The sequence below is a fragment of the Theobroma cacao genome, chromosome 2 (assembly GCF_000208745.1).
Source record: "Theobroma cacao cultivar B97-61/B2 chromosome 2, Criollo_cocoa_genome_V2, whole genome shotgun sequence".
Lineage (NCBI taxonomy): Eukaryota > Viridiplantae > Streptophyta > Magnoliopsida > Malvales > Malvaceae > Theobroma > Theobroma cacao.
The window spans coordinates 4,330,645-4,344,446 of record NC_030851.1 but is presented as its reverse complement, the minus strand read 5'-3'; the positions used below and the strand labels follow the sequence as shown (position 1 = coordinate 4,344,446).

Here is a 13,802-nt window from a genome sequence, read left to right as displayed (position 1 = left end):
TAGGCCAGTGTAAAAAATTTTAAATCTTATAATAATGATTAGATTTAAAGATCCAGTAAATACAAATAAAGTTAGGTTTCTTGTTTAAGCAATAATATTAAAATTCTCATCCATTAGAGAATATATAAATAAAAAAGAGAAAAATCTTAGTACATTGAAATCCAACAATTATCTGAATAGTATTATTTTTGCTGTCAAATTATGTATCAAGAATCGAATATATTTTTATATTTTAAATTTTTATTATGATAGATATTAAATTAGTATAAATTACAAATTTAACATAATTTTCATTCAAAATTTAGTCTAGTTAGCTAAATTCCCAAATTCATCAAAACAATTAGCAAAGTTTTTCAAGAACAAAGTCCAAATGATGAAAAGGCTAAAGGATCGGAGAAGCTTGCAGATATTGAGTCACATGCATATAGTGCACGAATTCAATGTGCTGGAAAATAAAAAATCTTGAAGTGACTAGCCACCATATTCGACAACTTTTACTTAATCAAAGATATTACCAAACTTTAATGTACTAGAAAACAAAATCCTTAATCAGGATTGCTTTGTCTGTCATATAATCAATAGATTTCATATAATAAAGCGAATCTTTTACTATAATGGGAGGGGATATCGCCGAGACAAGGATTGGACAGTATCTTTTACGATTGTTTTGACTGCATGCATATTTCCAAGCATGAAAATAAGATGAATATGGCATGCCACTACTATGTCGACCTATTACTATATTGCTAATAAGATTTGAATCTTTAAACTTTGCTCCAAATCTAAAGCTTTAACAAATTAAATAAACACCAGATGGAAATCATGACTACTTTGGAAAGTACTAAAAACAGTCACAACTTTATAATTGTAAGTGCTGTTTGATTTTGTTTGTCACGCATTTATAAGAGCAAGACAGGTATTAAGCATTGATTACATGCACAAATTAGCTGGCATCGTTTATCCATTACACAAGGTTGCTTGAGTAAATCATTTTCTATTCCCTTTCTTTTTTGGGTGGCATGGATTCGAATTAAAGATGAATGTATAATAGATTTTGGATCATCTTCCAAAAAGGATGGTCTACTTTTCTCTGTTTTAGCAACTTCCGCAAATAATGAAATAAAGTATCTTTGACTTGAGGGAGCATACCCACATTTCGAAGAATCCAAAGAAGGTTACTACTTTTAGCTTTCTTTAGTCCCTTTCAATATTTTTCTAATTAACAGATTTTAAATGATTCCAATAATTGCTTGTGTAATTTAGTTGCATGGTCAAGCATTATTAGACTTTGAAATTAAAACTTAATAAATTTGATGAATGACAGACAAATTGATGGTTTCTCTTAACATTAACCCATGATTTTTATTTTTCAATTATCATAAGTTGAAATTGAATGTTGATCATTAATTGATTAATTCCTTATTCCACCTAATTAAATGGAAGAGAAAGCAACAAAAAATAAAATCAAAATCTTTGTACGGATAACGATTTCTGTGATGTATGTAAGAGAAAAAGGATAAGTTTCCTTCACTGATTGGTCATTATTGTTCATCGAGATGTGGGAGGCGATATAGCTTGCAGTTGCACACATGTTGCATCACATAGATAAATCCAAATAAAATTAACCACAAGCCCCAAGAATAAGTAGACCATAAACCCAAATTCTAGTTAATAGGGATTCTCAATTATTTCTAGTCATACGCAAGAACCAGTAGTAAACATTAATCACTTACGTGAACCAGAGTACATAGGTCCAACCATTGATTGACTTGCCAATGAATTCGAGCCAAGACTGAGCACTACTAATGATTTCAAGCCGAGGCTGAGTATTACTGCTTTCAATGACGACATTGGTCTTAAAAGAAAAGAAATCATTCACTGATGATTTTGACCCAAGGCCGAGCATTACTATTTACAGTGACGATAATGTTCTCAAGAAAAATAATTCTTTTTTCTAATGATTTTGAACCAGGACCGAGAATTACTGTTTACAATGATAATATTGGTCTAAAAAAAAAAAAAACCATTGGGTACTGATTTCAAGCTAAGGGTGACGGTGATGATATTGTTCTCAAGAAAGATTGTCTTCTTGCTAAGGATTTTGAGCCAAAGCCGAGCATTATTGCTTAGTCTAAAAAAGAAGAAATCATTTGCTAATGATCTTAAGTCAAGGTCAAGCATTATTGTTTGTGGTTTTGTCTGTTATTTAGATAATGAATCATACATTAATTAATAAATTAAATATTTAATTTTTTTAAAAAAAGAATTTATTTATTAATGTTTTTATTGTTAACAATATAAATAAATTACAATATCAATTAAAATTAAAATGCAAACCCAAAAAGCATACATCTGCTAATTAACAAGACCAATCCCATCCAAAATTTCCTTTATATAATTTTCCTTTGTTAAATTTTTCCTTTTTTTTTCCCTCACCACCAAATTGAATCCTGGAATTTCATTTTCCTTTCCCACCAAATTGTCCATGATCTGATTTCAACGATTTATTGCGTTGGAATTCCTCGGAGATCAGTTCGACGAAATTTAGAATACAGGAGAACATTGAGTTTGCCGACAAAACGAGTCATCCAACTCGACTAGACATGAATTCAATGTGCTTGTTGCAAATCATTTCTACAGAGATCAATGCTAATGAATTTGGCTCATGTCATCGTCAATTTATTTATTCATCATCTTATCAAGGAATTTGCCAAGTGAATGTCTCTTACTGCTTTTCTAAATTAATTAAATATTATCTATAGTTTAAAGTAATAATCGACCATTAACTAATATATTATAAGAAAATATTCTCTAACCATAATAATGCATTCATTAAATTTAGCACGTGAGATCGAGCCGAATCTATTAAATTTATTAAACTAATGGGAGTGGGTACATGCTATCTTAATTTGTCAATCAATCAAAGATTTTATCTTTTCTCCCATGATTGTGGCTATATAATATTAGTAATCTTTCCTTTGATGATAAGCTTTTTAATCATGACAAATTAATTAGGCAAATATTTATTTTTTTAATGTAACAAGTAAAAAGGAATGTGCCAATTCGCTGGCTCATTTCTAATATACTTACAAAAAATAGTCACAATAAATGCCATTATTAGATAAGGACAAGGCATGAACTTTTCCATATGCGGTATACAAAAGTAGTAGTATTTGTAAGTATCAGAAACAAAGAGGATTACCCTATCCACCTACAATTCAAGTTGTCTCCACTTGCATTAACAACTTCCAATTCATTGGCAATTCATCTCTTCAGTTGCCAATAGATTGTCACATGGTTTTTTTTTTTTTTTAATGTTTGGGTGTGGAAAGATAGAGAAAGAAATGGGAAGAGGGAAGGAAAAAGAAATAGGGGTGTAAAATGGTTATGTAATTGATTAAATAATAATTTTATTGGAAAACAATTATGAATAAGTTAAAATTTTATATTAAAAATGGTATACATAATTAATGTAAATAAACATATTCAAATTATATCAATTACTAATATATCTAAATACTATGGATGATTTTAAAATCTACATTTATTCTACGTTATGTTAGGAATAGTATGCTTATAAATAATCATATAAATACATATAGGTAAGGTATGATATTTGTTATTACATGAATTAAAATTTTTTAATGAAATCATATCATTTTTATATTATGTTTAGAATGATAATTTTATTTCAAAATGACATTGTTATCATTAAAAAAATTTGATAATGAACATTTATAGATATATAAATATACATATATTTGTTTGATAACACAAAGTAAATTATACAATAAAGTATAAATATTTTAAAAAATAATAGTATATCAATTACGGACACCTGCAAGTATATTTATGATATAGTTACGTAGATTATGAATAATTATTTTTAATATATTTAATTTTTTTATTAGAATTATCATTATTAAAAATATATATGATTATATTCTCCTTATATGTATAATATATATTAAGATCTGTAACAAAATATAAATATTTTCAAAATTTAAAAATTATTTAAATAAAAAAATGCCTCCCCCATCACAACAATGCACTTGTAAGATGTTGTTAGGTAAAAATTAATCATCCGTATCAATCATGGCTTCTTGAATATCTATAACTATAATCTATATAAAAGCACATATAGAAATAAAAATTTTTATCAATGAAAATGGACATTTTTGTTTATTTTATTCTAAATTATTGTTTTAAAATTTTTTTATCAAAAATATTAATAAAATTTATCTAATTTGTAAATGAAAACGTTTATTGCATTAAATGACTTTTATTAAAAAAAATTTCTTAATTTTAAATAATTTACCTATTAATATTATAAAATTTCATTTTCAAAAAAATATATAAAAATTTAATTATTTATACTTCAAAAATATTAATAATTAAATAAAAGATAAATTTTCACGTATTACTACGAATGTAAAAACAAATACTGGTTGTTATAAAAAGATACATACTGGTTATCCTTTCTTCCCGACTTGGTAACAGAGGATTTTTTTATGCAAGGTCTACAAGTCTGGATATTAAACAATATGCAGAGTACGGTGTTCTTGGAAGGTATTCCATGGGGGACCATATTCATTCATGCTTTATGGTACTTTTGGTATTGGCCTAATTTATCTATTTTTGATGGAAAATTTTCTTGGCCTTGCAACGCCAAACAACTTATCTGAACAAAAGCTAAAGAAGCCTGGGATAGTTTACAACATGATCAGCAAAAGGTAAAGCACGAGTCTCTGATTAGCTGGATGAAACCTAAAGAATTCTTTTTCAAATTAAATGTAGATGGAAGAGCTGAAGGGCAACCAGGACCAGCGGTAGCAAGTGGACTTATTAGAGATAGCTCTGGAACATGGTTAATAGGATTCACCTATAAGATTGGTATTTTATTCTCTCTAATTGCAGAGCTCTGGGAATTTATCATGGATTGATGATATGTTGGTCTAAAGGTTATAGAAAAGTACAAGTGGAAATAGATTCGCTTTTAGCATTGCAAAAAATACAAAACAAAGAAAATGACCTAGAGTCAAATATCCAATTACTACAATCAATCAGATAGTTACTTCACAAGGAATGTGAATGTCACTTAACTCACATATATCGTGAAGCCAATCAATGTACCGATTGGATGGCCACTCATTATGATGATTTAAGTATAGAATTACAAGTTTATGATGTACCCCTACAAACATTTTTTATTTAGTACTTACGGACTCTTTAAGTGTCCAATGACTTAGGATGTTATTTTAAATTAATTCAATAAAATTTCCCTTCATATAAAAAAAAAGAAAGATACATACACATATTTTTCTATCTCTATAAATAGAACGATTTGCTTATTTAACTGCGTACATATATAGTTGGCGGTCACAGTGTGGTATTCTACTTTAACGTTATTGCCTTTTTCTGCAGTCATGAAGTCTTTCCTTTCTCTCTTTGCATTCTTCCTCTCACTTCTCTTGGTAAGCTAATTTAATTCTTTCCACGGCAAGCTAAACAAACTAAGTCTTCATTTATATCACTTGAGTTTCCATTTAATTGATGTTTCAATAATCTTCGATCATATTGTCAAGCACAAACTCAGAAATTTTATACTTTAAAATAGAAGGGCAAAAGGAAACTAGCAAAACACTCATAGTTCATATACTAATGTTTCATTTTTATTTGACGTTATGGTAGCTATAGCTCCAACTATTTTTGATCTCATTCTGCGCAGTTTGCTAACACCATAGCAGCAAGAACGGACCCTGGGGAATATTGGAGAGCTATAATGAAAGATGAACCCATGCCGGAAGCAATCGAAGGCCTTCTCCGCATCGATGCAGCTGCCTCATCTTTCTCTGATGAAAAACCCAACTGTCATGATGCTGATCAGAGCTTTGAGCCTCAGAAAGAGAAGACTTTTGTTAAGGATTTTGAGCCAGGACATGGTGCTACGGCTTATGACAATGACATTAAGCCAGCAGAAGAGAAATCATTCGTTAAGGATTTCAACCCAAGGTCTACTGGAGAAAAGTCATCATTTGCTAACGATTTCGAACAGAGGCCCAGTGCTACTGCTCACACTGACGATGTTGGCCTTAAAGAGAAGAAATTGTCATCATTTGCTAAAAGCTTTGAACCCAAACCAAGTGCTACAGCTTATACTGATGATGTTGGTTCTAAAGAGAAGTTGTCAATTGCTAATGATTTCGAACCAAGGCCAAGCGTTACTACTTACACTGACAATGTCGACCTTAAAGAAGAGAAGTTGGCATTTGTTAATGATTTTGAACCGAGACCAAGTGCTACTGCTTACACCGACGATGTTGGCCTTAGAGAAAAGAAGCTGTCATTTGCTAATGATTTCGAGCCGAGGCCAGGTGTTACTGCTTACACAGACGATGTTGGTCTTAAAGAAAAGAAGTTGGCATTTGCTAAAGATTTCGAGCCGAGGCCAAGTGTTACTACTTACGTTGACGATGTTGGCCTTAAAGAAAAGAAGTTATTTGCAAATGATTTCGAGCCGAGGCCAAGTGTTAGTGCTTACACTGACGATGTTGGCCTTAAAAAAAAGAAGTTGGCATTTGCTAATGATTTCGAGCCGAGGCCAAGTGTTTCTGCTTACACCGACGATGTTGGCCTAAAAAAAAAGGAGTTGTCATTTGCTAATGATTTCAAGCCGAGGCCAAGTGTTAGTGCTTACACTGACAATGTTGACCTTAAAAAAAAGAAACAATTTGTCAGTGATTTTTAACCAAGGCAAGAAAGCAAGCGTTTACCAGGGTTGAAAAGATTGCTTTCATGCAGGAATTGCCTCTTTAATTAGTATCTTCGACTATTTCTGTAGTATGAAGCTGTACCTCGTACGTGAAGGTGTGTCTGTCTGTTTGAGAATAAAGAATTGTGTTATGTGAGTGTATTAGGATCAGGTCAACTATTGTCAAAAAGTTAAGGTACTGTTGTAATGTTTGAATATATGAAATATAATTAGATGTTGAGCATTTTACGTATATGATTAGATAGGGAAGTGTAATGCATTTTGTTTATTAATTAAACAGGAATCCATCGCTACAAATCTAGCAATAATAATGACATTAAGATCTAAATAAGCAGAGAATTTACTAATTAAGATCTAACATCTTTATTCCTTATACCGAGATTATAAGTTTAAAACAAAAGAATTTTTATCTACATTTTTATCAATATTTCTAGCCAAACTAAGCCTGACATCAATTAAACCCCAAAAAAAGAAACAAAAATCTTTTAGGATATAAGGATTTAAGGTTGTCGAGATAATAGAACAAAATGGAAGAATAAGTTTGCATGTATATATATACACACACATATATACATATATATATATGATTAGTAATTAGAAATTTTTTTTTTATTTTTTTTTGACACTGTATTCCATCATAATAGTATATGTGGGTCTTAAAATCTGAATAAACAATGTGTACATACATTTGTGTATATAATTATTTAATTAGATAAGTATACGCACTTCTACAGAAAAACAGTATGCCTCCAAATTCTAATTATTGTGCAAACAGAGACAAGTGCTACAGCCAGACAATGGGAAAATGGAAAAACATAGGGGACAAAACGACAGGGAGACAAGAAAGATGGGCAGATGGCCACTCCAGGCATTCAAGTTTTAATATTCTCCCAACATCTTGTTTTAGTAATGTGCATCGCCCATGCATATGGTTTGCAATGCATCATATTTGTAATATGTCTGCCTTGAAGAAGACCTGATCAGTTAGTTTGATAGATTATGGTAAAGCTTTGATTAATTGTTAGCAAACAAGTGCAACGCAAGGTACTAATGTTCTTGAAATATCAGAAGAGCAAAATCATTCCATGGTGATTTCAAAGACTCCACCATTTCCAGCAAGACCTGATATAGTTGTTTAGCAGTGGATTGCTTCTTGTTTTTAATTGATGAAATTTAAGTATATAATACAGTAAAATCTTTATAAATTAATAGTTTTAGTATTATGAAATTTTATTAATTTATCGAGATATTATTTAATTAAAAATTAAAAATTTATTAATTTTTATATTAATTAATAAAAATTAATTTATCGAGACTTTTTTTTTAAATATTGAACTTAATACATGTATTCTATATTGTGATTATACGAATATTACCTAATTATCTAATTACGAATTATCATTATTCTTGATGAGCAAATTATTGAAAGCGTCATTGGAAATGACAAAGAAGATGAAGTTGAAGATGATAGTTTTTGTAACGACCCCTCCTAAGTCATTACCGACGTTCGAGACTTCCGAGAAAATTTTTGCTAAGTCCCGAACAAACCTCATTTGAAACTTCCGTTAGATTCATTAAATATATATATATATATTCACGTGCGTAAGCAAATATTAATAATTAAACTACTGTTTACTCTATTCAAAATAATATCAATTACAAAGTCTTAAACAATTCATGACCATGAATTAACAACATTTTTCAACATCTAGCAATTTCTTTGTGACACAACCTTAGGCAGCGGAGCAACTCGAAGCGGGTTAGGAGATGCCTTTACCTAATCTACGGTGGATCGTATGCACCGATGGTTACACGTTAGACTAATCTCTATCTGCAAAAAAGAGAAATAAGAGCGATGTGAGTCTCATAGACTCAGTAATTATCGTTGACCCCGTGAGCAGGCGAGGAGGGGAAACAAACATAAAGGTAAAATGTTTATAAATTCAAAAATAAGCGAAGAAAATACATTCCATAAAAATGAGATATTTTGTTTTTTATACCTTACAATTCTTAAAAAAAATAATTCACAAGTAAACATATATGAAAACAGTTGTATTTAAGGTACTAGAAAATCTTTCAACCCCGACATCTAGTCAACATTAAATTCAATGACAAGAGAAAAATGAAAAGTCTCAAATATAAAAAGACGAAATAATTTATCACCAATGAATAAGTAAATTTCACTTGTCATTAAATAAAAATTTCAAGTGTTAATGTCATGTATAGTGAAATAAAAATCCACAAGAGAGCATCATCATCGGGTAGGATTAGCATAGCCCATAGGCTTATTTTCTCTAACATCATCACCTACTCGTGAGAACTGCCCGTGCCACCAGATGAATCGGGGCTTAAGGTCTCCCTATTTTACCTCCTCGTGAGAACTACCCATGCCACCATATATAAATTGAGACTTTAGATCCCTCTTTTTATCTACTTGCGGGAACTACCCACGCCACTATATTTAAATCGAGGCTTCAAGACTCCCTTTTTACCTACTCGTGGAAACTACTCATACCACCATATATAAATCGGGGCTTCAAGTTCCCTTTTTAAATCAAATATCGATAATTGACAATTACTACTTTATGCACAAAGACCACACTTGACCTGGTGTGGTAACAGGTTCTATCAAGTATATCTCAATTACGTTCAAATAAAAATCATTATAATTTAATACATTTGCAAAACATAATAGTTTGTAAACAATATAATCACAAATCAATGTTGTGTATATTTTATTTCAAAACATGGTATATTTACCAAATTAGCATGATAAGTGAAATAAATAATTTATCATCAAATTCTATAAATCAATAAAAATGCCATTAGCTTAAACATCACACAAGCTTACAAGATATGATTTTGAAGTGAAAAGCCAATCAAAAATTTGTTTTCCTGTAATTAAAAGTATGTAGATATATTTAAATATATTATAAAAAAAATAAATTTAAAATCCTTGTCACAAACACAAATAACTTAAGGGTTTCTACCAACTAATGTTGTCTACAATTTCGTCAACTTTCAAATGTAACATATATAATATGTTATAGAGATATAATTTTAAAACTTAATACCCACTCACTTCACAATAACGAGACATTACTTTACTATTGGTTCATGCATATATCTATTTTTTCTTTTTTTCTTTTCAATTTCTTCCTTTCTCTTTCTTACTCCTCTTTTTTTTTATTTTATTTTTTTATTTTTTTTCTCTTTTTTTTTTTCCTCTCTTTTCTTCCCTTACCGCCGGCCTTCCTTCAAGCCGGCGTTTCTCTTCTACTTTTCTTTTTTTTTTTCTTTCTTCCTTCCCTTTTTCTTTTTGTTCTCACTCTTCCTTCTCCTCCGACACCGATGCTCTCCCTCTCTCTACCTTCTTCTTTTTCTTCTCTCTTCTCTTTCTCCTCCGTCCTAGACTTAAAAACCGAAGCTCCCTTTTTAAAACTTAAACCAAAATCCTTTAAAAAATATCTTTCCCTTCCTTGCCGTTGATATCAATGGAATCAAGATAAATATGTTTTACATGCCAAGTGACAGCTAATATGAACTGCCGTTACTCCCAAAGAAGCATAAAAAAAATTGCACCGCTTTTCATAAGAAATTTACTGTTGGTCCCTCGGTGGCTTGGATAAAATACTACCTTTATATGCAAATTTTGTCTTCTTTTGTCTTTGTCATTAACGCCACCTTCAATAGTTGACTTATGTATGCCTTACATTTTCAACAATGCTACATAGGATGGCCGGCCACAAGGAACAATGCTACAAAGGAAGCTTTGATCAAATTAATGAAAAATTTATTATTTAATTATTCAAGTCTTTATCTTTTTAATTAAGTTATCTCATAATCTTTTAATTTTAAATTTTTTTATTTTTTTCTTTAACAATTGTATTAATAAAATATCAAATCTATACTTCAATACGGTATTATCATAATATTTAAATGTTTACTTACACATACTAGATCAATTTAACAAAATCATGTGGGTACAATTATCATCGTTTTTCTAAAATTTTTCCTTACTTCTTTTCCCTCACTTGAATTAGTAGTATACTCTTCATTTGTGACTAATTTCAATAATAAATAAAATATTAATATTTTAATATTATTTTATTTAAAAATAATAACTAATAATATTTTATTTTAAAATATTTTTCTCATCCGTAACCGTTATTTGATCCTTAAATTTATATCATGTGATCCTTAATCTTATCGATAGGGTCTTATTAATTGCTAAACGAGGGTACGAGGTGTTACAGTTTTGTATTGGACGTTATCTCACATAAAGATGTACTCAAAACAACAATCACATTACATAATTTTCTCTTACAATATAAAAACAGTACTACACCAGAACTTCTTAATACACAAAGAAAACTTAGAGATGAGGCCCAATGAGACAATCAGTTTGAAAAAGAAACAAGTAGCATTGGAATCATATTTTACAAAGATCTCTTAATTGAATCATATATATATTTGATGTATAAGAAGATTTTTAATTTATATATCAAGTAAGATTTATATATTTTTTTAATTATATTATTTTATAAATTTAACGAATTATTAATTTATCATGATAATCCTAAATCGAGATCGATTACAAATTTTATTTAATCGAGATTATTAATTTATCAAGTATTATTTTGTAAAATTTTTACTATAATTAGAATAATAAATACGGCATGGGCCTTTTTTATGCTATAGAAAAATAATTTTGCCGCTGTTCATGACTGTATCTTTTAATAAACATTTAGTGCTGCGGAGGTAAATGCAATGAAAATCATGCACCTCCCACATGAATAAAATGTTGCCATTCCTCAAAGCTGAGAAATGTCCCCATATTCTTAATTTCTTAAAATCCAAGTAGCCAGGCAAATGAACTGGTTGGAGCTACAGTAAAAGAATATCTAATTTTTAAAATGAAGCATTATTAAAAGTATCTAATTCCTATTCATATAGTAAAATTTTATTAAATTTATATATCAAGTTAATTAATTCTCATTGTAATCTTGTCAATAACTTTTATTTGAAACTTTTGCTTTTTACTAACTTTCCATCAACCCATTTAGCTTTTATTAATAAAGTTTAGCCTGGTTCAGATTTAAGTTGTTTCAGAAATCAAGTCAAGCAAAAACTTAAGATCCTTACAATAAAAAAGACAAAAAAAAAAAAAACATAACACTTAAAAAAATTTTGAACTTTAAAAACTTCAAATTAAATTTTATTCTTTTATTACATTCAATAAAATTTTTATATTTTTATTTTGACTCATATATGTTCTTATAACAAATAATTGATTAATGACCATTAATCAATATAATATTTATCATTTTATACTCATATAAAATTGATGTGACATATTGATTTGTTTGAGAATGATGAAATGTATTAATGTAATCACATGACGGTCTCATCTTTATTTAATTTAAAATATATATGGATTTAACAATACTTAATAAAAAATAAAAATTATTTGAATATTTTTAAATAATTTAAATTTTTTTAAAAATATTATGTAAGAAAAAAAACAATCAAAGGGGTCCTCAGTCTTCAATTATTACTACAGGATATATTACAAATTAATCATTGTTCCGGAAATACCAAAAAAGTCCCCGCATTCTTTCTATATGTAGAAGAGTTATTGCAGATTGGTTCCATGAGAATTATAGAAGCTGATAGCATTCTTTAACGTTTATTGCATCTATTGTCTGCAATCATAAAATCTTTCCTTTCTTTCTTTGCATTCCTGTCACTTCTCCTGGTAAGCTTTGCAAGTTCATTAAACAAACTCCCAATATTCAATGTCCACTTTCTTCCTTTATATCACTCGATGATTCTTTTAATGCTTTAATGATCAGCATTTTATGCATGTAGGATTGTAAAGCATAAGCAGGAAACATACATGCAAAAATTTGGAAACCAGTCATGCGAAAACAACCCAACAATCAGTACTCTTTGATATATTGTCTAGGACCCAAGACTGCTTTATCAATCGCCCTGGATCTTTGCCTATATATATGTTGATTTGAAATTGTTTTTTAATGAATTGATTATGCAGATCGCTAACACCATAGCAGCAGCTAGGAAAGATGCCGGGGAATATTGGAGAGCTGTAATGAGAGAGCAAGCAATGCCAGAAGCAATTGAAGCCCTTGTTCGGATTGACGCAGCTACCTCCTCTAAGGAGAAAACCGATTGTCACACACCTACGAGCTTTGAGCTGAAGGAAGAGAAGATTCTCGTCGAGGCTTTTGAACCAAGGCCCAACGAAGGAGAGAAGAAGTCATTTGCCGATTATTTCGAACCAAGGCCAAACGTCTCTGCTTATGGTGACGATGCTGATCTGAAAGCAGAGAAATCATCATCATTTACTAAAGATAGGCCGAGCATCCCTGCTTACGGTGACGATGCTGGCCTTAAAGGAGAGAAAAAATCATTCGTTAGTGATTTTGAACCAGGGCCTAACATCACCGTTTACCATGATTGAAAAGGGAAACAGAACAAACCTTCGGGTTGAATTAATATCTAGTAGGAATCTATGGCCTCGTGGCACTCTTTGTCTGGTTTGTGTTATGGGTAAATGTTCTGTCATAAATAAGGCTCTATGTGTTCTCATAGGAACACAAGTAAGGGCAAAACTGTGATGGTATGTCTGTGAAGATCAATGTTATTGTAAGAAAATTGGGTATTTTGAGAATTATCTAGTTATTCTTAATCCATTATTATGAGCATATATATTGCTCGATGTTAAACTTAATTTGTCAATGTTGACATACATATATATATATATATATATATATATATAAGGAAATGTTCTTGACTGGTAATACCTTCGATAAAATTTAATAAGTTTTTTTATTTAAATGTATATTCGATACATTATTGGTTTATAATTTTTCATATACAATGAAAGTAAATTGATATAATTTATTATATATGATAATAAATATTTTAATTAAAAATTTTGAGAATGTAATACTAGTTGTAATTCATTGATAGTTTCTTTTATATATACAAATATATTAAAACCTTA

General features: G+C 29.7%; 2 protein-coding genes across 2 annotated transcripts; both read left to right on the top strand.

Moving 5' to 3' along the window:
• On the top strand, positions 5,389-6,950 carry LOC18607799. The gene is made up of 2 exons (XM_007042161.2): positions 5,389-5,474; positions 5,729-6,950. The coding sequence occupies exons 1-2, from the start codon at positions 5,427-5,429 to the stop codon at positions 6,746-6,748; spliced, it is 1,068 nt and encodes a 355-aa protein (XP_007042223.2). The 5' UTR covers positions 5,389-5,426; the 3' UTR covers positions 6,749-6,950.
• Positions 12,477-13,488, top strand: LOC18607798 (organ-specific protein S2; the record flags this gene model as incomplete). The annotated part of the gene is made up of 2 exons (XM_007042160.2): positions 12,477-12,530; positions 12,828-13,488. Coding segments are annotated over 2 exons (483 nt in total), but the record flags the coding sequence as incomplete, so codon positions are not given.

What these genes read in the sequence shown, in the direction of transcription:
- LOC18607799 (XM_007042161.2), top strand. Translation starts at nt 5,427, where the DNA reads ATGAAGTCTTTCCTTTCTCTCTTTGCATTCTTCCTCTCACTTCTCTTG. An exon ending in TCTTCCTCTCACTTCTCTTG is followed by an intron (nt 5,475 to 5,728) that starts GTAAGCTAATTT and finishes CATTCTGCGCAG; the next exon opens with TTTGCTAACACCATAGCAGC.